The sequence below is a fragment of the Cryptotermes secundus genome, unplaced genomic scaffold (assembly GCF_002891405.2).
Source record: "Cryptotermes secundus unplaced genomic scaffold, Csec_1.0 scaffold1598, whole genome shotgun sequence".
Taxonomy (NCBI): Eukaryota; Metazoa; Arthropoda; class Insecta; order Blattodea; family Kalotermitidae; genus Cryptotermes; species Cryptotermes secundus.
This window is the reverse complement of record NW_019744155.1, coordinates 1-26,472: the sequence shown is the minus strand read 5'-3', so window position 1 is coordinate 26,472 and position 26,472 is coordinate 1. Positions and strand designations below refer to the sequence as shown.

Genomic DNA, 26,472 nt, shown 5'->3' with positions numbered 1-26,472 from the left:
AGAATAAATAGTGGTAAAAATTATATCATTGTATAAATATGTCATGATTCTGCATAAAATTGTCAGTGGAAGATAATAGTTAATGCTAGATGGGCATATGACCTGGGACCGCATATAGTTTCAGAGGGTTTTACAGTTTTGTTATAGAACTCCCAACTGCCTGCTTCTTCCCTTCTTCCCAGTGTTGTTATAGTGTTGTGTGTTAAACAGATTAGCAAGTTAAAATCAGCAATAGATGAAGAGACGCAGCTGCGCATGGAATTGGCCCAGAAAGAACAGGAAACCAGGGACCCGTCAGAACATACAAGAATAGCGTTTCTTATTGGCAAATCAGATGAGAAGGTCCAGGCATTGGCTGTGCTCATGCTTCACTTCTGTGCTGGCCTTCAGCATACACAGGATCAGGAAGAATCATCAAAGGTAATGTTCAAGCTTGAAGCTATACAGTAGCTTTGCTTTGGTCACTATTGTACTAAACAGTAAGGATACAATTTGATGTATTGGTAGAGTATTATATTGTGACATGGTACATAAAAGACAGAATAATGGAGCAGCAAAAGTAGAACCATGGGAAGCAGTGTTTTCTGTGTGGTCTGTGCGAAGGCTGTGTATTGACCATAAGTGAGTCAGTCAGTAGTCTGTGGTTAGCAGTTTATTGTAAGTCATCAGTTGTAGTTGGTGGTTGGCTGCTAGCGCAGATGCAGAGAAATCTCCATTGTTAGAAACTGTCATCGGGCAGTGACCGGTGAAGACAGAACAAACTGAGAAGGCTTAATGTATGCTGTAGTGATTTGTAGAATGTGGAGGTTAGTGAGAGCATTATGAGTCCCGAGTATTCAGTAGATCCAGTTAGTCTAAAACCCATGTCTAGTCACGAACACGTGACAGTGTGTAATATGATGTTGATAATAAGGGGAGAAAGTGGAAATAATTTGCCTTTGGAGAGCGTAGGTTTCTATCAAGACGATAAATTTCTCCTTTATTCATGACGCCAATAAGAAAGAAAGAAATTTTAGTAAACTATACTTAACTATGGCTTCTGAAAGTATGAGTATAACTGCCTTTTCAGAATCAAGGAGGGTGAGATGGGCAAAGTATGTAGTGCGTGGGGGGAAAATGGGTAACACATACAACATTTCGGTCAGGAAGTCTTAGGGAAGAGGCTATGTTGTAGGCCTAGGCAGAGATTGGAAGGTGATGTCAAAGTTGACCTTTGAGAAACTGACTCTGAAGTTGGGGATTGAAATACACTGGCTCAGGGTAGGATCCAGTGATCCTAGTCTGAACTGAAAAGTAATACCTGGATTTTTTAAAAGCAGAATATTTCTTGATCAGCTTAGCAGCCATCAGCTGTCCAAGGAAACTCCTACACCTTGAAATTAAGCAGCCCCAAGTTCACCATGTCCTGCCAGAGGACAGTGTCTCCTGCTTAACTCATCCTCCTTGAGCTATTCACTGATAATACTAGTGATAAGTACAAACTACAAAGCTCCTTACTTTGTAATTTTCTCCATGTTTGTTTTAGTGCCTCTTTATTGTGTCTGCTGCATTTTTCCTTGAAACACCAATAGCATTTTTCCCCACAAGTTGGTTTTGTGTGTTATGCATGTGTGTAGAATGCTGGTTTTTGTAGTAAGCTGTATGCCTTATTTTTTCACAGAGAGAAATTGACTCGGGATCAGGGGATGACATATCTGTAGAATGAAGTCAGTGATTTGGATCTGTCTGCAGGCAGTTAAGGTAGAGCACAATGGCAAGAAACAAACAGTGTTTGATTAATTTACTTTGTCTTGTAGCATAAAACTCTTGAGCAGTAAGATATGGGCTGTGGTAATGTTTTCTGTTAGTGGTCCACAGACTGGTAGTGACCCACAGCTTAATTTAAGTTAGTCTCAAAATTCTGGTTGATTTTGTGTATATTCAGTCACAATTGGAAGAAAATTGCTGTTTTATTACTAGCAGTCTGCTAGTAGTCATGCACTGTATCAGAGAGTCCAGTAAATACGATTACCAATGGAAGACTCATCTGTAGGTACACTCCTTAAAATTGTGACAATATTTAAAATCAGTGGCTGTACCCATATACCATATATAAAAGAATTACATGAAATATAATAATAACTTCTGCATATTTTCCAGATGGTATTCCTGTGCAGAAACTGCCTCACTTTCTTGGTTGGTTCAGTGGGTAATGCTTAACAGGTTAATTGGTCCATTGAGAGGGTAGTGGTTGATAGGTTTGTAACCAGAAATACCTGGATTTAATTATCTTTCAAATTCAAGTTCACCATAACAACAAACAGCACATTGTAAACAAAGAAAAGCAGCTCTAAATATTTTTCGTAGCGAACTTATTCTATATGTCTGCATAGAGATAATTGATTACTTACTAGCTGTGGGACTTTTTTTCTTATGCTTTGTGTGTGTTTACATAACAAGTTTGTTCTCCCCTGAATTTCATACTGCAAAGAAGAGAAGGTTCTTAAAAGAATGTTATTTTAAAAATGTAATTCTGTTAGGCGAGTTTGATATTATTTATTTAAACCCATCAAATCTTGTTGCCTTTCTTGGAATATGTTATCCATTCAATGCTCCTCCCAAGTGGTTGCTGAAGCGTGAAACATGAATTCTTGGTTTTGCAGAATGCGGTATTCTTGCCAGTATTATTTTTTTTCACAACGGTTACTTATAAAGAGACAAAATAGGAATGGCTGCAATGCAAAAAAAATGTTTCTGGTTATAATAGTGTATATATGGATGACATGTGCATACAGTATTGTACCTAAGAGTAGGTACTGAAGTAAATGGTGCGTACTCAATCTAACACAATGCAGACCACATTTAGTGCAATTGTGCACTCAGGTTAGCAGTAAGAGGGTTAATAACTTGCTATAAGAATAGGTACTGGAGCTTGATTAGCAGAACCTGTGGAAAGCATGGTATCAAACGCATGTAGGTATGTGCATACACCAAATTTACTTGGAAGTTTTATCTTCATTTATGCTCCTCTTTCTAATTTTTGAGAAAGAATGAAATTGTTCTTTTCCTGTATAATGTCTGTAAATTATAAAAGTTTTTTGTTGTGTAGATGAAGTAATTTGTCTCGTATTTGCTGAAACAAGTAAAAGTAAGTAAAGCTATCCCTGTTACAGGCCATGAAGGCCCATAGGGTTGTGAGACGTTGAGGGTCCCACATTATCTAGACAATCAGCTCAAAGATGGCGGTGAGGTTGTCAGCCTTACGTGCCGGCTGCGCTTTACTTCCCAGGAAAATTATTTATTTAATTCCTGGTACTCATTCCTGTTAGAGGCTGAGTGAACCCCAGGGCCATAGTGCGGCCGGAAGGATTAGGTCAATTAAAAAAAAAAATGCAGTCACCTCATCGGGACTTGAACCTGCGACCTTCCAGCTTGTAGTATAGTGCCTCAATGGCTACGCTACTGTGTACCCTCTAAATAACTAAAACCTACATAATACTGTTACAGTGCATATAAGGCAACCTTAGGTGTGTGCAGTAAACACATCGACTTGTTATCTCCTTTTGTGATCCCTCTGGATAGGTTAGTATGCCAAATCATATTTGGTAATGGAAAGTTGATACACGTTGTGTAATGAAAACATAGGAATCTCAGAAGTATCGAACAAGGCACACCGTTAGACAGTATGTATCATGAATCTCCATATTAACTAATTTTCGTGCCTTTCATTTTCAACCCTACAAGCATGTAATTTTAAATGATCTTTATATGAGATAGTTGGCCAGTTTAGTTGCAGTTCAGGAATCGCTCACTTCAAGTCTTCCACTAAGAATTAAATATTTTAATGTTATATTTTTTAAGGACATCTTCAAACCTAATATGGAATATTAAGAACTGGCATGTTGTTAATAAAAGAAAAGTAAAGCTATCCCTGTAACAGGCCATGAAGGCCCATAGGGTTGTGAGACGTTGAGGGTCCCACCTTATCTAGACAGTCAACTCAAAGATGGCAGTAAGGTTGTTAGCGTTACGTGCTGGCTGCACTTTACTCCACAAGGAAAATTATTTAATTAATTCCTGGTATTCATTTCTGTTAGAGACTGAGTCGACCCCAGGGCCATAGTGCAGCTGGAAGGATTAGGTCAAGTGAAAAAATCCAGTGACCTCATCAGGACTTGAACCTGTGACCTTCCGGCTTGTAGCATAGCCCCTCAACCAACTATGCTACTGCATGCCCTGTTAGTTGTTAATACTGGCAGCAAATTAATAAAAGAATTCCAGTGAAGGAGTAATCATGACAAATTTTTAAAAGTACTATTCTGCTTATTACTTAGGCAGATTTCTAAAATAAAAAAAAAATCAATTTACACAACTGATGCTCTGCTTTAAATGGGGACCAGGCATCTGCTAAATTTAATTCAGGTGCATTAAAATGAATCTGAACTTGTTCAGTGGAGATTTAATGTTTTACATGATTTTTTTTTAGGAACTTTTGTCAAACTCACTTGATTCACTGAACCAAAGTAGCAGAATTCTATATTATTTATTGCATTCTGATTATTGCAAATCTTGTTTTAAGTATTAATTTGTGTATGTTTATTTTTTGTTAAAATTATTGTTTCATGTTTGTTATTTATTTAGTATGTATTTATCTGTTAAATAATTAAACAGTTTATGTTTTTATTTATTTATTTTATTGATTATCTGTATTGTTAATTTGCTAGTTAGTACTTTTAACCTTTCATAAAAAAATTTGAACAAATTGTATAAAACAGGTGATGTCAGATACATTCCAGCAAAATAATTACAGTATTTAAAAAAAGAATTGAACATGTATATATGAAAGAAAATTGCATGAATCCGTCTTATGAAGAGGTCAAGTCTGTCACAGATCTAGTTTTGGGGAACAGATTTTGTTTAAATTTCATGCTGAGAACTCTAATTAAATCTATAAATATAACATTATACTTTCCATTGTACTCAGCCTAAATAAACATTAATGTTTATTCAGAATTACTGGGTTTTTGCGGTTTAGAGTCTGTTAATGTTTATGTTATTGGGGACTCAACAAAGGTTGTAGAAGTTCACATGGAGTTAACAGTTTAAAGAAATGTATAAAATGTGCTGATTGTTGAGATGGACATTTGCATTACTCTGAATCACAATCTGTGATACAGTAACATGATTAAGATTTTAATATTGGGGCTCCAAATGTGATCAGACCCCACACAACATTAGGAAACAAACTGTGAAAACTTTTACATGTGATCTGCTCATGTTTGGACTCCAGAGAGATTTTATGGTAGGAGAGGGAGTATTAATGAAATTGAGAGTCTTATCACATTTTTATCTGTGATCATTATAATCACTATTGCCAGCATTATCAAATATTCAGATAGTTGGACCATTTGTTGCAAGTGGGGTTCTAAAAAAGAATGGATGTCAGCGCAGACTTACTTGATGATTTGCAGAAATCTGCCAGTTTGTTCCAAATGTATAATGTGTCATCTTGTGAGATCATTTTTTGCTTTTGGGAATGAACCAGAAAGAGTGAGATTCGTCATTGTTGATTAAATTGATCTCACTTGTCTGACCTATTGAATTACTTCATGTGACTTTTACTTGGAAATAGAGGCAAAAGTCATGTCACCCGTCATCTTAAGTAGGTTTAATATCTGTACAATTGAAACTTGATAACAAGAACAACATTTCAGGTTTCTGTGTCAGTGAATCTTCATATTGTGTTCTTCTGAATTATGACAAACACTGTAATGTGACAGTGAATACGAGTATTTCAGAGGAACATACTCCCTTCATCTGCAGGGAATAAGATGAAGACACTATATTTGCCTGAAACATTGGTACCTACATACCATGCTACACCGCATCATAATCCAGAGGAATACAACATGAATATGTGATCAACAGGGCCTGGATTTTGATGACCTGAAAATATTTAAAAAATGACTGAAAAAATCCAGAAAAATGACCTAAAATATGACCCAGAAATTTAATATGCAGGGCCTGGATTTTGATGACCTGAAAATATTAAAAAATGACCTATAAAATGACTGAAAAAATCCAGAAAAATGACCTAAAGGAGAAAAAAAGAACACTTCACTTCCATGTTATTCACAGCTCAGAAAACATGAAGAAAAATTCCCTAAAATGGCGAAAAATGACAAGAAATACCCTTAAAAGTCCAAAAATTTACCACAAAATTACTCCAAAAATGAAAAAATGACCTTAAACCTAAAAATGCAAAAAAAAATGACAAAAAATTACCTATAAAATTTACATTTCTGTAACCAGCAGCTCATATCCAAGATTTATATATTTGCATAGGATACAAGGAAAAAAAAGATGACATGTCATCAAAATCCGGGCCCTGGTGATCAGTAACTGTGAAGCGTATAGTATGACATTGTGTAGTTTGACAGGTTCCAGCATTTTGGAGGGATATGCTGCCTGAATCTTCAGAGTAGAATAATAAGTTGCATGGAGGAAAATGTTCAGTTTATTATAAGAAGGGGAGAACAAGGTCTGGAAATAAGAGTGAACCAGTGGGAGTGGTATAAAATGAATGGGCTCATGGGAACTGAAAAGGGCTCCACTCATAGATAGGAAGAGGCTAAGAATGACAGTGGTTTGTTCTTAGGCGCTCCTTATCTAGAAGGTCAGGCCTTTTCAGTGCCACAAGATTGCGTTCATCTTATACTGCCCCCGTCTGTTCACTCCTATTCTGGGTTCCTGTCCTCCATTCCATATATCATTGACTTGTTTTTTCCTTTGCGGCTTACAGATTTTCTGTGAAGATGGAAGAAATTGGTTGTCTGAAACTTTGGTACCTAGCCATTAAACCACATCCAAGAAGACAGTAAACTTCACAATATGAACAATTACATTTGGTCCACACTAAATCTAATTCATCATCATCAGTTTATCCACCATGTGATTATAAATAAGTTAATAACTGTTTTTGTAGTAACCTTTCCTTTACCAAGTTATGGCAACGATAAATTGGCTAATATAGATATTTGCATTTATTTCATAATCATAGAACCTGAAGAATAAGCAACAGCAAATTAGTTTCATAAATGATGGATGTCCAGAAACCAAGGAATCATAGCAAAGTTAGATAATATTTATGTACATTTGTACTCAAGTGTTGGTCCTGGAATGTTGGTTAGTTGTCCTAGGCCTTTTATGTGTCAGATTTTGTACTTGAAATTTCAGGTAATCAGATTGCCCTTATATTGTATTTTATTTTTTTTAATGATGCTTTATCAGTTTAAGAGGTTATGTGGCACCAGTGGTTTTTAGTATAATGGATGTCTCAAGATTAGCTGGTAGAAGTTTATTTTAAATTGCATTTATTGAAAGGCATATGTGGTGGCAATGCAAATGGATATACAGTAAGTGACAGAGAGATGTGTGTGAAGGTTCATTTATGGAAACTGAATATTAATATTTCATATATTGAGTGCATTTTCTAAGAAAATAAGATTTGAGTGTGCTCTTTTCACCAAAGAGTTACACCGAAATATTTTGTCACTACTCTTCTTGTTCACAGAAGTTGTGTTTTATTCTGTTTGACTGATTTTTATAAAGTGATGTTATGCTGTAGACGATATACAGTTGCTAGTGGAAAAAGGCCATTTCTGCTGTTACTGGGTTTGCTTGAATTAGAACACCGAACATGTTCTATAAGATGTCGGAAACAAACAAATCTGGTTCCTAGATTGATTAGTTTGCTCAAAGGTGTTTGTTTCATTCCAGTATTTTGTATACCTAAAACAAGATGGATTTGTGTTCTCTTCTATAATTTGGTCTGTGTGGCATGCATTGCATATAGCCCCCTCAGTAATTGCTTTAGTGTTAAATTTCAGAGATCCTTATATCTTGCATATTATATCTCACCAGGTTCAATACATTTTGCTTCAATTTCAAAACTGTTGTACTCCTGGACTGGGAAGTGTTTCTGTGAATATTGAACTGAATTTAACAATGTTCCAATTTTGAGGTCTGTTTATTTGAGGATATGATAGACTCTAGGTCCATGTTCAGTATATTTTTTCTGAATTTAAAATTGTCAGATTCAGTTTGACATCACTGTTTCACAGATGTCATGTTTTAGTCCTGAGGGCTTGAAAGGCTTAAATAAGACTGTTATATTTATGGTCTTTCATTCTGGTCCGTCACACTAACCAATTAACAATCAAGTTCCTTCCTTCAAATGTGACACTTTCCTCATAACCTCTTAAACTGATAAAGCATCATTAAGTGTCACATTTGACGGAAGGAACTTGATTGTTAAGACTGTTATGTTCAAAGCTACATATTTACCATTGTTGACTATATACTTGTTTTTTATTCAATTTTTATATATCCTTGATTTAAAAAAAAAGATATGTTATAATTCAAAGTTATGTGTAATAGCTTGAGTCTGAAACAGAAATGTTGCAGATTTTATAATTTGTATTTTCTTTACAGCATTCAGCTAAAGAGAAGCAACTGAAGGTGATGGATAGGTATTCATATTCTGAATACAATGTTAATTTAGAATATATTTTATAGCAGTGTTTGTTCCATAAGCACTGCTTGTCTTATGCTGGTTAGGCAGAGTGCCTTAGGTGTTAGTGATAAGTAAGATTTTTTTCAGTGTCTATGCTTAGGCTACAAGTTTAATGCTAAATCCAGCTTTCTCTGCTACTGACTTTAAACAATTTTTTTTTCATCTATAAGAACATAGTTTACTACATTTCTTACTTCTGTAATTAACATAATTGCGCTTTCAAATTTAATTTTACACTACTGACTGGCCTGTAACGTATAGTTTTAAAGATACAGACAGTGAATTCCTGTAAGATATTTGTAATGGGGTGTGGCAGAATGTAATTTTGTTAATAGGTACAAAGGTTGAAGTTCCCTGTTACGCTTCAATTTTGTGCATTGAAGAATGTGTACAGGTTAATACCCAGTTTAGCCAATAATTTCCACATTGTTTCTTAAAAAGAATAGCATTTTTAAGTACTGTGATAATATGAATAATACTTAATTTATTCTGACATGGAATTGAATGAGATTGGTGTGGTGTTTGCCTGAAGCAAAGTATGTGGCAATTACAGATACTTTTCTACATTGAAGAGTGATTGTATAGTTAATCATTCCTGAATTAAATGTAACCTCAGGTTATGTAGTCTTTATCTCTGATGGATGTGAATTTTCTAGAAAATATTGGTTAAACAGTGGTATGTCAGAAAGAAATATAATTTATATATATCTTTTTTTATTGTCTTGAATCATGTAATGAACACAAAGACTGATGAATGACCATCACAGCCTGATATGGGAGACAGACACCAGCATATCCAAGAACACCATTTTGTAGGATGATGTAGGCTCAGTGTTGTCAGAGCAGCAGTAGACAGTGTGTGTGTGTCTTCAGTTGTGAAGTCAGTTGTTACATTTTAAGCCATTCATTGTCAGGCATTTAAATGTGATTCTTTGTTCCCAAAGGCCATGACTAAGTAGACTAACAAATATTTCTATCACATGTATATCAGGAATTAATGCATATTTTGTTTCTTCAAAGCTTGTACTATTGTGTGATTAATTGAATAGACATTTGTGTGAGTGAATTCTAGGTAGTTTTGCAGGTAGTAAGACGTGAGCACTGAAAGAGCATGTTCATTTGAGAAGCACTGACCACTGTTAGCAGTGAGCATGCTAATTTGGCACTGTAATGTGGTTACATATTCTTTACAACTTATCAAAATGTGTAGCCGATAAATTTTACAGTGCGGTATTGTAGTTCAGTGTTTTTGACTGTCTTTGTGTCATTATGATACAAGAATATTTTAGTATAGAAGAACTATGTATCTTGTATATGTGTTAAGTGGATCGAAGACTGAGGGAGTTGTTTCGAACACCAATACGTTATGCTTGTAAAGGTGGTTCACTATTTGCATGTGTCATAGAACAGTCTCATGGGTGCTCTTGATGGGAAGCAGGTAAGCCAGCACCTGCTTCTTATTGAAGTGCTCTAAAGCTCCAGACTCCAAATGAGTTCACTTCTTTATTTTAGAAAGGATAATATTTACCACTGATAGAAGTGATGAAAAACAGACACTTCTTTGAATCTTCCACTATCCAGTTTTGGTAAAAGAAAGTTTGTTAATGAATAGCTTACAAATAATAGTTTATACCATTATACATTTAAATGTAGACCTTATGTGGGAAATAGTGTAGCTATAATTGATTCTGCAAATATTTATGTAGAATTCTTAACCTTTTTTGTAAATGTTTAAGGATATTATTCTTTAATTTGCTACAAAATTGGGTACATATATGAGGGTGAGTCAATAAGTAAGTTACAAATGGATATAGAACTTAAATAAGAGTACTGATTTGAAAAATCCTTTTATTTCTCAGCATAATCTCCCTGTACATTGAGGCACTTGTCCCACCGTTTCACAAGCCCTTAAAACCAGCAGCATAAAATTCTTTGGGCCGCTCTCGGAACTAGCCGGTGACTTCCCTTTCTACAGCTTCATAATCGGGAAAATGTTCATCTGAAAGATGATGTTTAAGGGGGCCAAACAAATGGAAGTCACTTGGAGCAAGGTCGGGGCTATACGGAGGATGCTCAAGGACTTCCCACTTGAAATTTTGCAGTGTCTCATTTGTCTTGTTGGCAGTATGGGGATGCGCGTTGTCATGCAATAGCAACATGCCTTTGGTGAGGAGTCCTGGTCACTTCTGTTGAATGTTTCCTGAAGATTCCCAAGGATGTTATAGTAGGAGTCAGCATTTATTGTTTGTCCTTGAGGCTGGAATGCAGTGAGCAGTATGCCTTCATGATCCCAGTCACCGCCTGGTTCCGACAGCAGCCCAAAGAATTTTATGCCGCTGGTCTTCAGGTGCTTATGAAATGATGGGACAAGTGCCTCAATATACAGGGAGATTATCTTGAGAAATAGAAGCATTTCTCAAATCAGTACTCAGTTTAAGTTATATATCCATTTGTAACTTACTTATTGACTTACCTATGTAATTTAAGTAACACACCATGTAAATATATCGACCTTCCATACAATAAAATGTTCAGGACAATCTTTCATAACTACTTCAGTGAGAACCTGAAATCCTACTGGTAAATTGAGAGAGCTTCTTTACAAATACACTTGAATTGGAATGCCTGGGGTCCATTGCCAACAATTTCAGTAACATTTTGGGCAAATTTATATAATACTTTAACATGCAACAACTTGGTGTTACCCCAGTTGTTGCACTCAGTCCTTTGTTTATGTTTACATTCATTCCATAGATCATTTAGTGATTCAGTATTGAGGGGGTGGGTTTCCCCATGCACTGCGACTGATAGTCTATTGTACATCCCCCTTTTAATTTCTACCGTCTCCATCCCCTACCGACACTGGTGCTCGCTATCAGTCCCTTTCTGCCAGCGAGGTTTCTACCCTCTACTTGGCAGTGGTATCTAATAGTTAGTCCCTTTCTGTCAGTGAGTTAGTCCCTCCTCTGGCAATGGTACCTAATACTTTAGCCCCTTTCTGCCAGCAAGGTTTCTACCCTCTACTTGGCAGTGGTATGTAATAATTAGTCCCTTTCTGTCAGAGAGGTTGTCCCTCCTCTGGCAGTGGTATCTAATACTTCCCCATCTATCGGAGGCATTGGAAACTATTTGGGCCGGAAACTTTTGGCCTAATTTAGCTCAGAGGCCTCCTAGAGGCATGAGGTTCTTTTACATGCTGTAAATCTACGACACGGGACCCACGGCTTAAAGTCCCTCCCGGAGGACTTGTTCCTGAATTTTTCCGCCCTTAAAAATTCCACGACCTCGGCCGGGTTTGAACCCATGTACCTTGAGTCATGAGGTGGGAACGTTACCCCTAGACTACGGAGGCCGCTCCATAGATCATAATTTTGATAATTAATTTTAATGAGTCCGGTATGAATGTCATGCTCTTGAAAGTCTCGGTTCTTCTAGGTACTTCTTAATTCCCTAACTTGAAGAGTTTATAAATGGGTGAAGTAGCAAATCTGGTGTGTATTGAAAGCCCTGGTTTCAGTCCTTACTCCAAGAGACTGCCTATCCTGATTGAGAATTTTAATGGTTAGTCACAGCAAATGATGAGATTGTACCTTGAAGTAGTCCGTGAGTGGTTCTGTTCAGATCCATGCCAGTTCATCATCCTCCCATGAGACAGTTACACATTTGTAAGTATTTTGTCTGTAATCAGTGACATCACTGCTTGGCTGTTCACACTGGACATGCTCCTCAGCAAGCAGTGTGTCACACATCTGTATTCGCTCCAGGAATGGTGATAATGTAAGGTGCTTGTTATCTGTTTTGCATTTGACAGCCCTACCTGCCAAAGTTTTGCAGGAGAATGAAAGCAACATGAGACTGTGGGTATGTGTTTTACACAAATTTTCTATTACAGTTTAAGTGATTTTAAATTGTAAGCACTCATATTAGAATTAAGGTTGTGCTGAGTTCTTTGTGATTGTATCATTTATCGTTGATGACTAACCCATTTCTGAAATGTGGTCAGCCACTTTGTCCGCACCAGTGTTCTATATCTATGAGACTTTTATGTTTGAAGAGTGTACTCTTCTGGGGGTGAAACAGTGATGAGCCTCAGTCAAACTACATGGGTTTGCATCCCAGAAGACACTACTCTTCTTAGTCATGACAAGGAAAACCTCAACTCCAGAATTTTTAAGTTTTCTCCTGTAATATGCTAGTATTTTATCTTGTCATCAACTGATGGTAATCTTATATATTTCTCTATCTTTCTATAATTAAAGAATCCATTTTATTTATTGATGTACAACAAAGATGATTAAAATAAGAAAGCTGTGCAACAGCAGACACATTGTTATTTAAATGTAGTTGTAAGAGCAGTGGAATACCATTTGAAGAATCTTCATTGTCTTAAGATATAACATCATGTATTCTGTTGAAAGTCAACCGATGTTTGGGGGGCAAGCAGCTTGCTACCTGCTTCATGTTGTTTCTTGCCTTGACTTGACTTACTTAATTCCTTTAGTTCCAAGTGGAACATAGGGCTCCTGTGAAGCTTTTCCATCTTCTCCTCTTGTTTGCTAATGCCTTAACCTCTCTCCAGGTCATTCCCATCTCTGTTATTGCCTCTTCTGTTGTCCTACTTTGCTTATTCTTTGACTCTGAGGAAGGGGGTGGCATTCCTCTGAAATCTCAGTTGACTTATAGTGGACTGCATGGTGCTATATCCCAGAAGATGGAACTGTTTATAATCACTGCGGTGAGAACCTCAGATAGTACATTCATGGGATCAAATGTTTTTCAAAGTCCATTTATTTTAACTGTGAACTCCACCACGTCCAGTTTCTTTGGCTGAAAGGGGGGGGGGGTAATTCTTGGACTGAGTTCAATATGTCCATTCCAACAGAAAAATGTCAGTTATTTTATTTTAATCTTAAAATTCTCTGATCAGAATATGAGTTCCTAGATGCCAGTTTCAGTTGTAGTGGACTACAATTACAGTGTTTAGCAGGAATTTAAAGCATAACTGTTTTATGACTAACTCAGAATAGACATTTGTCAGTTTAAATTAGTAATTAATTAACAGGAACATTGCCAAATGGATACTCTTCTGTAGTATTTCAGTGATATACTCTTGTTCATTATGAGAATTTGCAGTGCCATTTGAATCTTGAGTTTTAGTTTGACATATCAGATATCTAGCCTAATAAACATCGATTACAAAACACATTCTCAGAATTATGAAAATGAGGTAATTTTATTTGCAGAGAACTGCATCAGCCATTAAGATACTGTCTTCAGATTTTTGATACAGCTGAAAGAGTAATGTCTTGTAAAATGGAAGATTTCTAACTTTTATCCTTGTAAGTAACCTGCATGTTTTCTATAGCCATGATTTAATATTTTCTGTTGTCTATGTCTCTCCCATTATCCATTTTCTGTTGTCTATGTCTCTCCCATTATCCAAGGGTAATTGAGAGTTGGGTGGTTTAAGGTGTATTTTGTCTAACATAACTGTTTTAATAGTAGCCCTGACTACTATTTACAGTATTTCTATTTTTCTATTCTTTCTGTTGAAACTCGGGTTCCTATTCAAGTTCTTGTGTTTTTTATTAGAACATTTATGATATGTATTTAGAGTTCTGCATAATTATATGATTGCAGACTGGATCCTTACATTCTTGAATCAAGATGTTTATTTTTTTGGCCCCGCCCTAATTTTAGTATGATATTCAGTACTCTGTGCTGTCATTTATGTGTCTGTAGAGCAGTGGTATATTATTCCATTGTAATGTATCTGTTTGTGTCACATATGTGCAGAAGTGAATTGCTGCCTGATATATTAACAAATGCATGTGCGTATTTAGAAATGTTTCTCATGTTGCTGTGTATGAATAAATGGAAATAAATAGGTCCAGGAATTTGGTCTCTTTTTATGGTTCTCAAGAAACAGTGTTTTTTTTTTTAATTTTTATGTATCTGTCCAACCCCTAATTCATTAACAGATTAATAACTTTGTAGACAAACCTGAAGGGAACAAACCATGTTGAAGGTCTAAACATAGATACAAAGATAATATTAAAGGGATCATAAAGAAGTAGGATATGAGGGTGTGGACTAGATTCATCTGGCTTCGGGTAGGGATCATTGGCAGGCTCTTTGTGAGTATGATAATGAACATATGGGTGTCATAAAATATGAAATTCTATGACTAGCAGAGCAACTATTAGCTTGTGAAGAAGGAATTGGTTCCATTCATTATGCTTGTGAAATAAATATATAACATGTGGTGGGCAGATAGTGACAAAATGGTTACTCCAATTGTCTGCCAGCAGGGAAAATTCTTTAAGGCCAGTTCACACAGTGTCTGTTTCCTATAGTGAAACAAGATACCAGGAAGTCATTAAACTAATAAGTAGCATAAATTTGGTCTGAAAGCTTTAATGTAATTTGTTCAGAGACTAGCAATTAATAGTGGTAAGTAGAAGTGAATTGTGGCATGTACAGATGTGTATCAGAAAAAAGATAAGTTTGGGATCAGACTTAAGAAAGTTTCAAAATTACAATTTTGTAGTGAATTGTTGAGTGTTAGTCTTGTAGTGTTTCATCCTGTTTGTGGTGCTTCCATATAAAAATGGTGAGGTTACAGTCATACAAACAAATGTTTTTATTATTTCACTCACACCGTGTTTCAGCCCAGATGGACCGTCATCAGGTGGTATGTGAGGAATATACAAGGGATGGTGGAATTCTATAAAACTACAACACTAGTGTAATTTTGAAAATTTGTGTGTTAAATTACGTTGGATTTGAATTAATTCCATATGCACCTTAAATTATAAAAATTACAGTAGACATACATATATTAAATTTAAAAATTAAAAGTGGAATAGTGTAAGGTGAAAAACATAAAAGGTACAGTTGTTTTTCAAGGAGGGAGAGAAAAAACGGGCGAACTTTAGAAAATATTGGGTTTATTTAATAAGATGTATGTGTTTATGTCTGGGGGCGTTGATTAAGGTAAAACTATCCCTGTAACAGACCATGGAGGCCCATAAGCTTGTGAGATGTTGAGGCTTCCACATTTTCTAGACAGTCGGCTCACAGATGGCAGTGAGATTGTTAGCCTTACGTGCCGGCCACTCTCCTCCCAGGAAGATTCCTGGTACTCATTTCTGCTAGTGGCTGAGTTGACCCTAGGGCCATTCTATTGTTGCGCCACGTAGCTGTTGCATGGACCGCGTTGAGATCGCTGCTTCCCAGTTACTCCATTGGCAATCGTTACAAATCTGTTGGGCCACTGCTTAGCAACGGTCGTTGTTTACAGAGCCATTGCCTAGCAACGACTGTTGTATAGCTGCTAATTTCAGGGTCGTTGCCTAGCAACGGGTCTACATGCCACAGTANGCAGTGCCTCTTATGAGAGAGTTCCAACTTGCTACCTGTTGGGTGGTATTAATATCTGACATATTTCCATTTTTCTTCAATTTGTAATTTCTTACAAATCTCCGGGAGTGGACTGATGCCTGATTTCGTCGCCCCACTAGCACCCATGTCCTGTAGAGTTAATAAACATTTAGTTATCTTAATGAGCTCATACATTAATACTGTGGCATGTAGACCCGTTGCTAGGCAACAGTCGTTGCTAGGTAATGGCTCTGTAAACGACCGTTGCTAAGCAGTGAGCCACAGGTCCCACCGGCCTGGTGCGTAGCACCTGGTAAGGTCATTATCTCAGGGTTATGTGGAAGGTAGACAGGATTTGTTAGCTATTGCAGGCAACCTGAGGGAGGGAAGACTCTAATAAAAACCCTGGTCCTTCAGGTTAGGGGGATTTTCAGGAGGCCGGTAACTGCAAAAAAAAAACAACAATCCTCGAAGATGCTTCATATTTGAGGACGTAATGGGCTAACAAACTGAACCCATGCGGATGATGATGTTGATGATTCATACTACCAGAAGTTAAAATTGTGTTAGAAAGAAATTGTATTCATCTACCCTTAATTTTTTTCCATGTCAGTCGATGAAATATTCCCTCCAGCCGCACTATGGGCCTTGAGTAGACTCAGCCTATAACAGAAACGAATACCAGGAATCTTCCGGGGGTTAAAGGGAGGCCGGCGCGTAAGGCTGACAATCTTAATCTGTGAGCGGATTGTCTAGAAAAAGTGGGAGCCTCACCGTCTCACAACCCTATGGGCCTCCACGTCCTGTTATAGGGAGAGCTTTTACAGGAAGTGTTTCTAAGCAAATTTTTATCTTCCCTCCCCTCTCCGACGCCGCAATAAAGTATCCTGGCGGCGCCCATGGCCATCGAAACAAGCAAGCTTTGGCTGGCTCCAAGCCCAGTTTCGCCCTAGACTGGAAATGCGTCATCGTGCCCATTTTCCGTTTCTGTCTTACGAGAGATTTCATAATGAACAGCATTTATACATTCGTGGCGAGCAGATCACATCAGAGCTAGGTAAGTGTTGCGCATGACGGCCACAATCTTGTGTCTCTAAATCTGTTGCCTGCATAAGGAAGTTGTCATCTTCGGAAATAGATTGAGGTAAGATGTGTAACTAAGGTGGGTACGAATATACATCAGCTTCTGTTCATGAAAAGAATTTTAACATAAATCCTATCAGGTTCAGAATTTCAATGCTTATTCCCAATTACAGATCAAGTTTGCTGGCGAAGGCATTTGACACTTAGTGTACAGATAGATCATAAGACTGCCAACAGATTTCATGTTAAATGTTTCACGTAACGTAGCCTTATGTCAGGGTTACTTGTAATTGACAATATAGACCCACTATCACAACAGATTCTTCAGAGATCAGTAGCACACTCATTTGGCTTGTCCTGCTCTTTCAGTGCCACACCACGCGTATGAATTCACTCAAAGATAGGCCCATGCGTTAAAAATGACAACCGTGCGGACAGTGTAAAACTTATAGCTAAATTATGAATGTGACGACATGACTTATGGTATAACGTTACCAACGTTTCGGAGCAACACACTGAGCGTTTCACCAATCTACATGGCGTCACAACCCGGAAGACAATAATCTTTAAATATCGATGAGATAACCTCGACCGTCTCTGTGGTCTAGTGGTCAGAGTTCCTGGCTATAGATCCAGAGGTCCCAACGCTACCAGATTTTCTGAGAAATAGTGGGTCTGGAACGGGGTCCACTCAGCCTCGAGAGGATAACTGAGGAGCTATTTCAAGGAAATAGCGGCTCCGGTCTAGAAAACCGAGATTAATGGCCGTGGGAATGTGTTGCACTGATCACGCGACACTCTATATTCGAAAAAGTTGGCACTAACTTCGCCGACAAGAGGCGGTAGCTCGGTCGGTATAGTTCGCTTGTGAACTACAGACCACGGAGTTTTTTTTTTTTGTGATAACCTGAAATTGTGCTTCAAAGTTGCCTGATAACTTGATGGAAATGGGCACTGGAATTAGTTGAGATTATGAATGATTTATGATTTGGACAGTCACGGTAATCTACGAAACCTTCTGCAAGACTGAACATGACGTGTTATTTCCAGCACTTCTTGTGTCTCATTTATCCGATCATTACTCGTAATGCTTTAGTTCCGAGTGCAGAATGGCTGCCACGAACTTGGCTGAGGCCAGCAGCTCCAGCGATGACGATGAAATGGACTTCGCAGCGGCAAGACTTCGCAGACATGTCGGCAGTTCGTAAGTGATCGGCGTGAAAAAAATAATTTGTCGTTGCCGCATTGTTTCAAATAACATTTCGAGTACTATTAAAAAGAGGCACAATAGGTCACTGTGGTCGCGGTGCAAGGGCCGAGAAGGCCCACCCCTTATACATTCGTTCATTCATTCATTACTATTAAAATACAGTAATAATGTGTAGTTTCAACACTGAATTACTGAATGTATCGAAGGTAGGCAGAGTAAAAGCAATGAAACGCTTCGACGGAAATTGATGGCTCCTTAAATCAAATCTCAGTAATTACTAGTTACTTTTGTATAAGTCATAAACACAGATGATGTCCGCATTTTGAATTTGCCGCACTAGGCTCTAGCTTTGACTGATTTTCCGCAGTCCATCTTACAAAAGTCTCGAATTTTATTCACGCTTAGTTAACAGATATCTAATTGAACTACTGCGTAAAGTCAGTTCAATAAAACAGTCGTTTGCCTTAGGGTTAAGCTTATCATCCTCAGGTATCATGACTTACCCTATTCCATTGTGCACTTTGCCGGAGAAGTCTATCATCGTTCCACTGTTGAATTGCTCTTAAAGTTATTCCATTAAATTTCATTTGTCGTACTTACGCGTAAGTTAAAATTGTTGCGACTTACTGGAATCGTTTATTGCGACTATAAGATATAGATCTTCCTAACGTAATGCAGTGCACTCTCGTGTGGATATATTTAAAGAAAATGTTTGTATATCGGGACCTGTTCTTTCTTCCATCAGTCGGCATGAGAACTGATAAAATAAACAGAAAGATGTCAGATTTTAGGTTTTCACTGCGGTGACTATGAAGAAAGCAGTCTTCTGGGATATGGCGCCGTGTACATGTTGTGTTAACCGACGTTCCTCCAAAACAGAAAGATTTTCAAAATTCCGGGAACGTCTTTAAACGTAACACGGTTCTCAGTATACGTGTCGCCAAACGAAATGAAGGGAGCTTTAGGAATAGAATATAAGTTAGCTTTCTCACAAGTATGTGTGGTACAAAGAAAGTGTTTTCGCTAAAGAAAAATGCATCAAAATATGAAACATGAAGCAGGCCTAGGTTTTCCTCAAATCCTAGAAATATTTTCTGTTAGTAAACTTCTGTGACACCTGAATGTTTCAGCAGACTTCCTTCGTGTTGTATTTTGTATTTATACCTGCAGCCTTGATGATAACATGATGACTTGAAAGTAAAATATTTTATGAAGATTAAAACGAAAAGTTTACTGTAAAGGTAGGAAATAAAGTCCCTATACATCATTAAGCCCATGGCATAAAGAGAGAGGCGGAGTAAAGGTACAGGTTCACGAATTGTTACCCTTGGCACCGGATGGAAGTGAGCCAATTTCATGTTTCGGTCTCTACCCACGAGAGAAAAAAATCTACGATACTAGTAGCATATTAGCCTCAATGGGCCCCGAAGCCGACCTGGACTTGGTAGAGAAAATGAAAATGTTTATATCCCAACTAGTGAGGACAAACATTCGAAGGGGACACAAGCATGGACGCCGCAAAAGGAAAATAACGCGGAACTAAGAGAGTTTTCATTCTCAGACAAACTCATTTTAGTGTGAGCGACGATATGCAATTGCACGGAATACACTAATTTACGATCTAGTGCAGTGCGACAATTTCAGTAAGCGAACAATTTCCTGAAGATGGCCAAGTAAGGACGAAACATGTAGCAGCTGATGTGATTTTAATGTAATTTTGAGTAAAAGAGATATTGTGAACAGTTTTGGGTTCCGTTAGAGACGGAAATGACTGAGCGATTTCGGACGAACTTGTTGCCTCCATCTTCAGAAGAAGAAGGCGGCATTTCTCTCAAAATCGTTGGTAGCTATGTGTCAAAATGCAAATCACAGCAGTCTTCATAGCCACATCTGAAAGAATAAAATATTTCACGAACTTTACTTATTTATAGGAATTTCTGTATTAAATAACAGCTCAATTCCAGTTATAATGAAAGATAAACGTATTGTGAGTTTAGTGGCTTTTCATTCTGCAATTGCTGTAAGTGTGAGGACATTTGTCCGCTGCATTTTGCTTGGTACGTGTATATTTAGTTAGTAAAGCAAGTGTTACGTAACTTCGAACAAGGCCAAGAGTAACCTTGAATGCCCAGAAGAAAAATTTCAGACAAGGGGGTGGGTTCGAGGGTGTCAGAAGTGGCCGCCTGTCACTTCCCACACCCTCGAACCAACCCCCTTGTCTGAAAAACTTCTTCTGCGCATTCAAGTTTACTCTTGGCATTGTTCGAAGTTACGTGACACTTGCTTTAACAAGTTGAATCTGTGTACCTTTCACATAAACAATTTACGAGATTTAGAAAATAAGGCTTCAGAATCAAGATTTGAATCACGGGAGAATAGAAAATGCAAATTAAATAAAGACAATAAAGTTATATTTAAGCAAAAGTTCCCACAACGATACATGCAATAACAAATTCCGAATGTGTTGATCTTTCTGCTAATTTGGAGCGTATACCTGCTTCTTAAGAGACGTTTCTTACCTCGGTAATTGCTAGCATTAAAGGCTCGTTTTTTTTATATAGACTCAAAACTGGAAATTCACCAATTATTGATCAGCATATTAAGCCTGAGGATTCGTTAGATTTTCCTTCCGATTCAAACCTGAAACGCGGCGTTAGAGCCATAATTTTAGCAGACCGTGTCTGTAACACTCTTCTATTTTAAGAAAAAGTCGATGCGATATATTGGGTTTTTATTTTGGTCGTGGGGTTCATAGCCGGACTCACTAAGATATCGGAAGCTTATACACGTGATACATTTGCATTGCTGCCCATTTGCAAACGTCACAACTCACGTTACGTTGGTATAAGATATTAGTAAAATACTCAACCTATCGCCCAAGTAACTGGTATTCACTTGTTGTCCCATTATAAGAGGCATCGATAAACAAATTCTTAAACTTAAGAGCACATAAGTCACTACCCTGGAGATTCTGCTCAGAATTCCAAACTCCAACGATGAATTAGAAAAGGTTGGGAAGGAAGCGTTCGTGAATTGATCGATGTACTATCACAGCATTTTCATTCCAAATCCTTTCCAGTCCATCATTCATCTTACCATCCTGCCATTTGGCTGCCTGTACTGTCAAGTGTAAGGGTGTGACTATACACGTACATGGGGCTTGGATTGATAAAAAGATTTATTGAACTCTTAAAAACAATTTATGACTACACCTTATAAATCAACAATTTATGACTACACCTTATAAATCAACAATTTATGACTACATCTTATAAATCACTATCATACACAGATTCATTCTCTCGCCGGCGCTTTCCTCCAGGTGTCAACCTTGGCCTTTACCTTGCTATAGTCCACCTTCTTGTAACATGTCTTCGCATTATTCCTACCAGGCCTGTGGGACGGGCTGCTCTGAGACGAGACCTTGGCTGTCCTTGCCTTGGGATTTGTGGGTGGCGCCAACACCGCCCTCATCTTGTTCAATGGAACTGCCTTCTCCTTTTCTACCGTAGGCTTCGAGAGTGTATCGTGTTCGTCTTCCTCACTTATCCGTATTTCTGTTTGCTGGCATCTGAGAGAGTGCTCATCGGCCCTAATCTTCAAATTCGTCACTGATTTCCTCTCATTCAGAAAGTGAGCAGTGAGTTCGTCTTCGTCCTCCATTGACCTCACTGAATCCCCCTCATTCCGAAAGTGAGCAGGGTGTTTGTCTTCCATCTCAGTTGCCCTCGCGGAATTCAGCTGATCCTGACAGCGGCCATCATCATCGTCTTCGTCTTCGTCATCTTCGTCTTCTTCCATTATGGTCCGCATCATATCCACAAGTGGCTGGAATCTTAGGCGTTGCTCTTCCCTTCTCAACGCCAAATTCCTCACTGAATACCTGTCATCGTGAAAATGAGAAGGGCGTTCCTCTTCCATCTCAGTTGCCCTCGCGGAATTTAGCTGATCCTGACAGTGGGCATCATCATCGTCTTCGTCATATTCGCCTTCGTCTTCGTCATCTTCGCCTTCTTCCATTATGGTCGGCATTATATCCACAGCTTGCTGGAATCTTAGGCGTTGCTCTTCTCTTTTCAACGCCAAATTCCTCACTGAATCCCTGTCATCGTGAACGTGAGAAGGGCGTTCCTCTTCCATCTCAGTTACCCTCGCGGAATTTAGCTGATCCTGACAGTGGGCGTCATCATCATCGTCTTCGTCTTCGTCTTCGTCATCTTCGCCTTCTTCCATTATGTTCGGCATTATATCCAGAGCTTGCTGGAATCTTAGGCGTTGCTCTTCTCTTCTCAACGCCAAATTCCTCACTGAATCCCTGTCATCGTGAGAGTGAGCAGAGCGTTCTTCTTCCATCTCAGTTGCCCTCGCGGAATTTAGCTGATCATGAAATTGGGCGTCATCATCAGCGTCTTCGTCTTCGTCTTCTTCCATTGTCGGCATTATATCCACAAGTTGCTGGAAACTTAGGCGTTGCTCTTCTCTGCTCAACACCAAATTCCTCACTGAATCCCTGTCATCGTGAATGTGAGAAGGGCGTTTCTCTTCCATCTCCATTGTCCTCGTTGAATCTCTGAGTAACTGAATAAAACGTTCTCTCTGCGCATTCATAATAATCTTCAATGAATGGAACTCACTCCCTAACTGAATAAGTTTTTCATAATCCGTCTTCGTATTAAGGGATAATGAGTTCAGCTGCTTCTCGACCTGGGCATTTCGATTTTTCAATTTTAGCAATTTGTCCAGTGTACCTCTCATCTTTAGCATGACACGTTGACTCTGGTGTAATAACATCCTGGGCTGTCTTGTCTCATGTTCCATATTGGAAACCCGCCGACTGTGGCAACACCCCTTCAAACACATAACGGTTGTGATGAAGCTGAGGGGCAGGAGGCCAAGAATCATCCAGATATACTCGATGTGTTCTGGTAAGCCACTCCGCTCAAATGCACAGGACTGCGCATATTCTGTTTTGTTTGTTGTGTCAGAGGTTCCAACTACAATTTCTTCGGGGTCTTGTGTTGGCTGAATAGTTCGGATAGGTTCGGTTGCTGGAATCACTTCAGATGCTGAGGTTGGTTCAGGTCCTGAGATTAGTTCAGGTCCCGAGATGAGTTCAGGTCCTGAGATCGGTCCATGTTCTGCGATTGTTTCAAGTCTATGAATTGGTGTGAATACTGGTATTTTAGGGTATATCTGGAAATATACCAGATAAGATAGGCATATTAGAATGAAGATTGATTTTAAATTCATTTTCCTGGCTTTTTCTGACTACACTACGTAATAGTTAGTCCGTCCAACACAGGTTTCGTTGAGACCGCAAAATCCAATTAAGACTTACTGTCTGTGAATTTATAACACTTTTGCTATTCCACACACTTTATAGATGAATTCTGCAAGCGCTGAGTTCTCACTATTCGTTTCGTTACTAACTACGGCAGCATGCACAATGGCTCACAAAGCTCTCAGACGGCCTTTTATACTCCCATTAGCCACGCAGTAACAGCAGTGTCCACTTGCCACGTCACAGTGGGAGGTATTATTATGTCACTGCGGAAGGGGGTGGGGAGATGTTTACTGGACTGTTACCATAGCCGCTGTTACGTCACCGCTGGAAACGCGTTACCGCGATTCCAATTTGCCACGTAGTAACAGCAGTGTCAACTTGACACGTCTCCCGCTGTTACGTCACCGCTGGAAACGCGTGTTACCGCGACGGCCAGAGTCCACAATTCTCAACACCTAGCAACAGCTTTTAATAGCAGCTAATTTCGTTGTTACCAAGTTACGGGTCTACATGCATATTATTGTAGATACTGAAAGCGTCGTAAAGTAACATGAAGAACAATCAACTGATGTGTCTTTGTAATGGACATGAATAATATTTTCTGTTTTATAGGAACTGCATTGATGAATGTAATATTTAAGAACTAAATTGCTTCAGTCTTAAATCTTTGAGTATATTTGTTTGAATTTCTTTAATGTGAAATAGACATATCGAGACAGCATTGTGAGTGTGGGAGAAAAGATTCTGGAAACATTTTATGACACCTCTTTTTCAGATAAGCCTGTCGAATTCTGTATGATGAGACTAATGACAACCATGAAACAATTCTATTACCATTTAGTGACCAATTCAGCTCATAATTCACTTTAATACAGTCTCAGAACACGTCATATGCCTAAGATACCACGTATAGTCCCAAATTCAAAGTTTCACTTCGTCCCCATATTCGTGGCCCCGGAGTAGCTCGGTCGATATGGCCGTGTACTGCATGAAATTTTCTTTCCTCCGAAGCGGCCAGACCGGCATTGGGGGCGCTGTGGTCGGCAGTGGTTGACGGAAGCATAGAAGTTGTTAATGGGTTATGAACGTTATGAAGGCGGTAGGCGAAAGTTTTATTCAGTTAGTGATTCAGTGAGGACGGTGAGGACAATGGAGGTCATGGAGGAGGAAGACGAACGCTCACTTTTGGAATGAGGTGGAATCAGTCAGGAATTTGACGCTAATGGCAGAAGAGCGACCTATCGAGATAGCATTTGCAACCTCAGTCCCAAGTCAGTGATCCATCGTTTGCAACCATTGTTGAGATCGATAACGTAGTAACGAATAGTGAAAGCGGACTGAGAAGACTTAGTGTTGTGTTAGAATATAATAATTAATTTTGTTTTCTACCGAAACTGCAGAAAAAAACCAACTGATAAACTACCTTCCGGTGAGGCGGCCGGCACGTGGACAGCAGCGGGACTGGGTCATTGTATAGACCCACAGCAACAGGTAATGCAACAGCAATTCACAGGCCCAGTACCACCATACCAATTTCAACAAACCAGCTACAATATGATGCCTTTTGAGCAAACAACAATTAACAGAACCCCATCAACAAGCAATAACAAAAATATCACCCAAAATGAGCCAGAAGTAACAAACTATACTTGACAACAGGTAAAGAAAAGGAAAAGATCTAACCAAACACCAGAAACAACAACAGAAGGAAGTTCCCTTCTCTTTAATACCCAAAACATATATGAAGAGCTCTCACGGCTCTCAGATGAGGATATGCAAACAAATGGGACAAATGAAACAGCAACAAACACTAAAAATAAACAACCAAGAGAAATAATAGACCGCCGTACATCACGGTGCAAGGGCCGAGAAGGCCTACCCCTCATACATTCATTCATTCATCCATCCATCTTATCCCCCACTAATATATATATATATATGTATACATATACGTACATACGGGGTGACCAACTACCACGAAATGATAAACCACCTAGCTACAACAATAGAAGAAGAGGACTATTACTGCAAAGCACTCTCAGATGAAACGATAAAAATCAATGTGACCACATCAGAATCCTAACAAAAATTAATCAGACAGCTCCAACAAGAAAAAATAGAACATCTTACATACCGGATGAAAAAAGAAACACCCTATAGGATAGTAATACAAAATCTGCATCACTCGGTAACCATGGATGAAATGAAAGAGGAACTAGAAAAAGAAGCCCTTACTGTCTGCAATTTAGTAACGTCAGACATCGTCAAACAAAAGAGCCACTGCCTTTGTTTTTCATGGCGCTAGAACCTAAAGAAAACAATAAGAGCATATGTGTTATTATATACTTATGTAATATGAAAATAACAGTCGAACCCCCAAGGAAAAAACTACATTGTACAGTGTGCAAGATGTCAGTGCTACAGGCATAGAAAAACGTATTGTGCAAGACCGTACACTTGTGTTAAATGTGGAGGCAAATACAGCACAATCTTGTTTAAAAAGAATCCAAATGCTCCAGTAAACTGCGCCCTATGCAGAGGAAACCACCCGGCCAGTTTCAGAGGTTGCAACATATATAGAAACTTACAAGAAGCAAAGTAACAATTCAACCACATCTCTCTTGCAAATTTCAGTTGTGTGTGTTTCTCACCTGGAGCAATGGCAGGCTGCCTGAATTTGCCTTCTAGGCCAGGCAATCCGGTATATGGACCACGTATGCAGCTGTACTGTCGCACTGGTTTCCACATTGGCATCTTCCCCAGTGGCAGAGTGAAAGGTATCGACTGGGATCTTGATGACTTTGGTAACTGATTTGTTTTCTTAATATCAGTAATAGCAGAAAGTTGTACTCTAGTGAGAACATGTAGTCCTGAATGTATTATGTGAGAAGATTTTATCCGTCACAGAGCTAGTCTACAATAGAGATACTACTCTGCATTAGGACATAAATTATGGGT

General features: G+C 38.5%; 1 protein-coding gene across 3 annotated transcripts in view; it reads left to right on the top strand.

The window, feature by feature from the left end:
• LOC111874600 (PDZ domain-containing protein 8) overlaps nucleotides 1-10,409 on the top strand; it is a 51,044-nt gene extending 40,635 nt beyond the window's left edge. For 2 of the 3 annotated variants that reach the window (XM_023870227.2, XM_023870230.2), the window contains 3 exons: nucleotides 211-420; nucleotides 1,661-1,740; nucleotides 6,782-10,409. In XM_023870227.2, coding sequence (XP_023725995.1) covers nucleotides 211-420; nucleotides 1,661-1,705 — 255 coding nt within the window. In that variant the 3' untranslated portion in view covers nucleotides 1,706-1,740; nucleotides 6,782-10,409. Of the gene's footprint in view, nucleotides 1-210; nucleotides 421-1,660; nucleotides 2,238-6,781 lie in introns of all 3 variants that reach the window. The other variant, XR_004514123.1, reaches the window with a different exon arrangement.
• The last annotated feature ends 16,063 nt before the right edge of the window (nucleotides 10,410-26,472 follow it).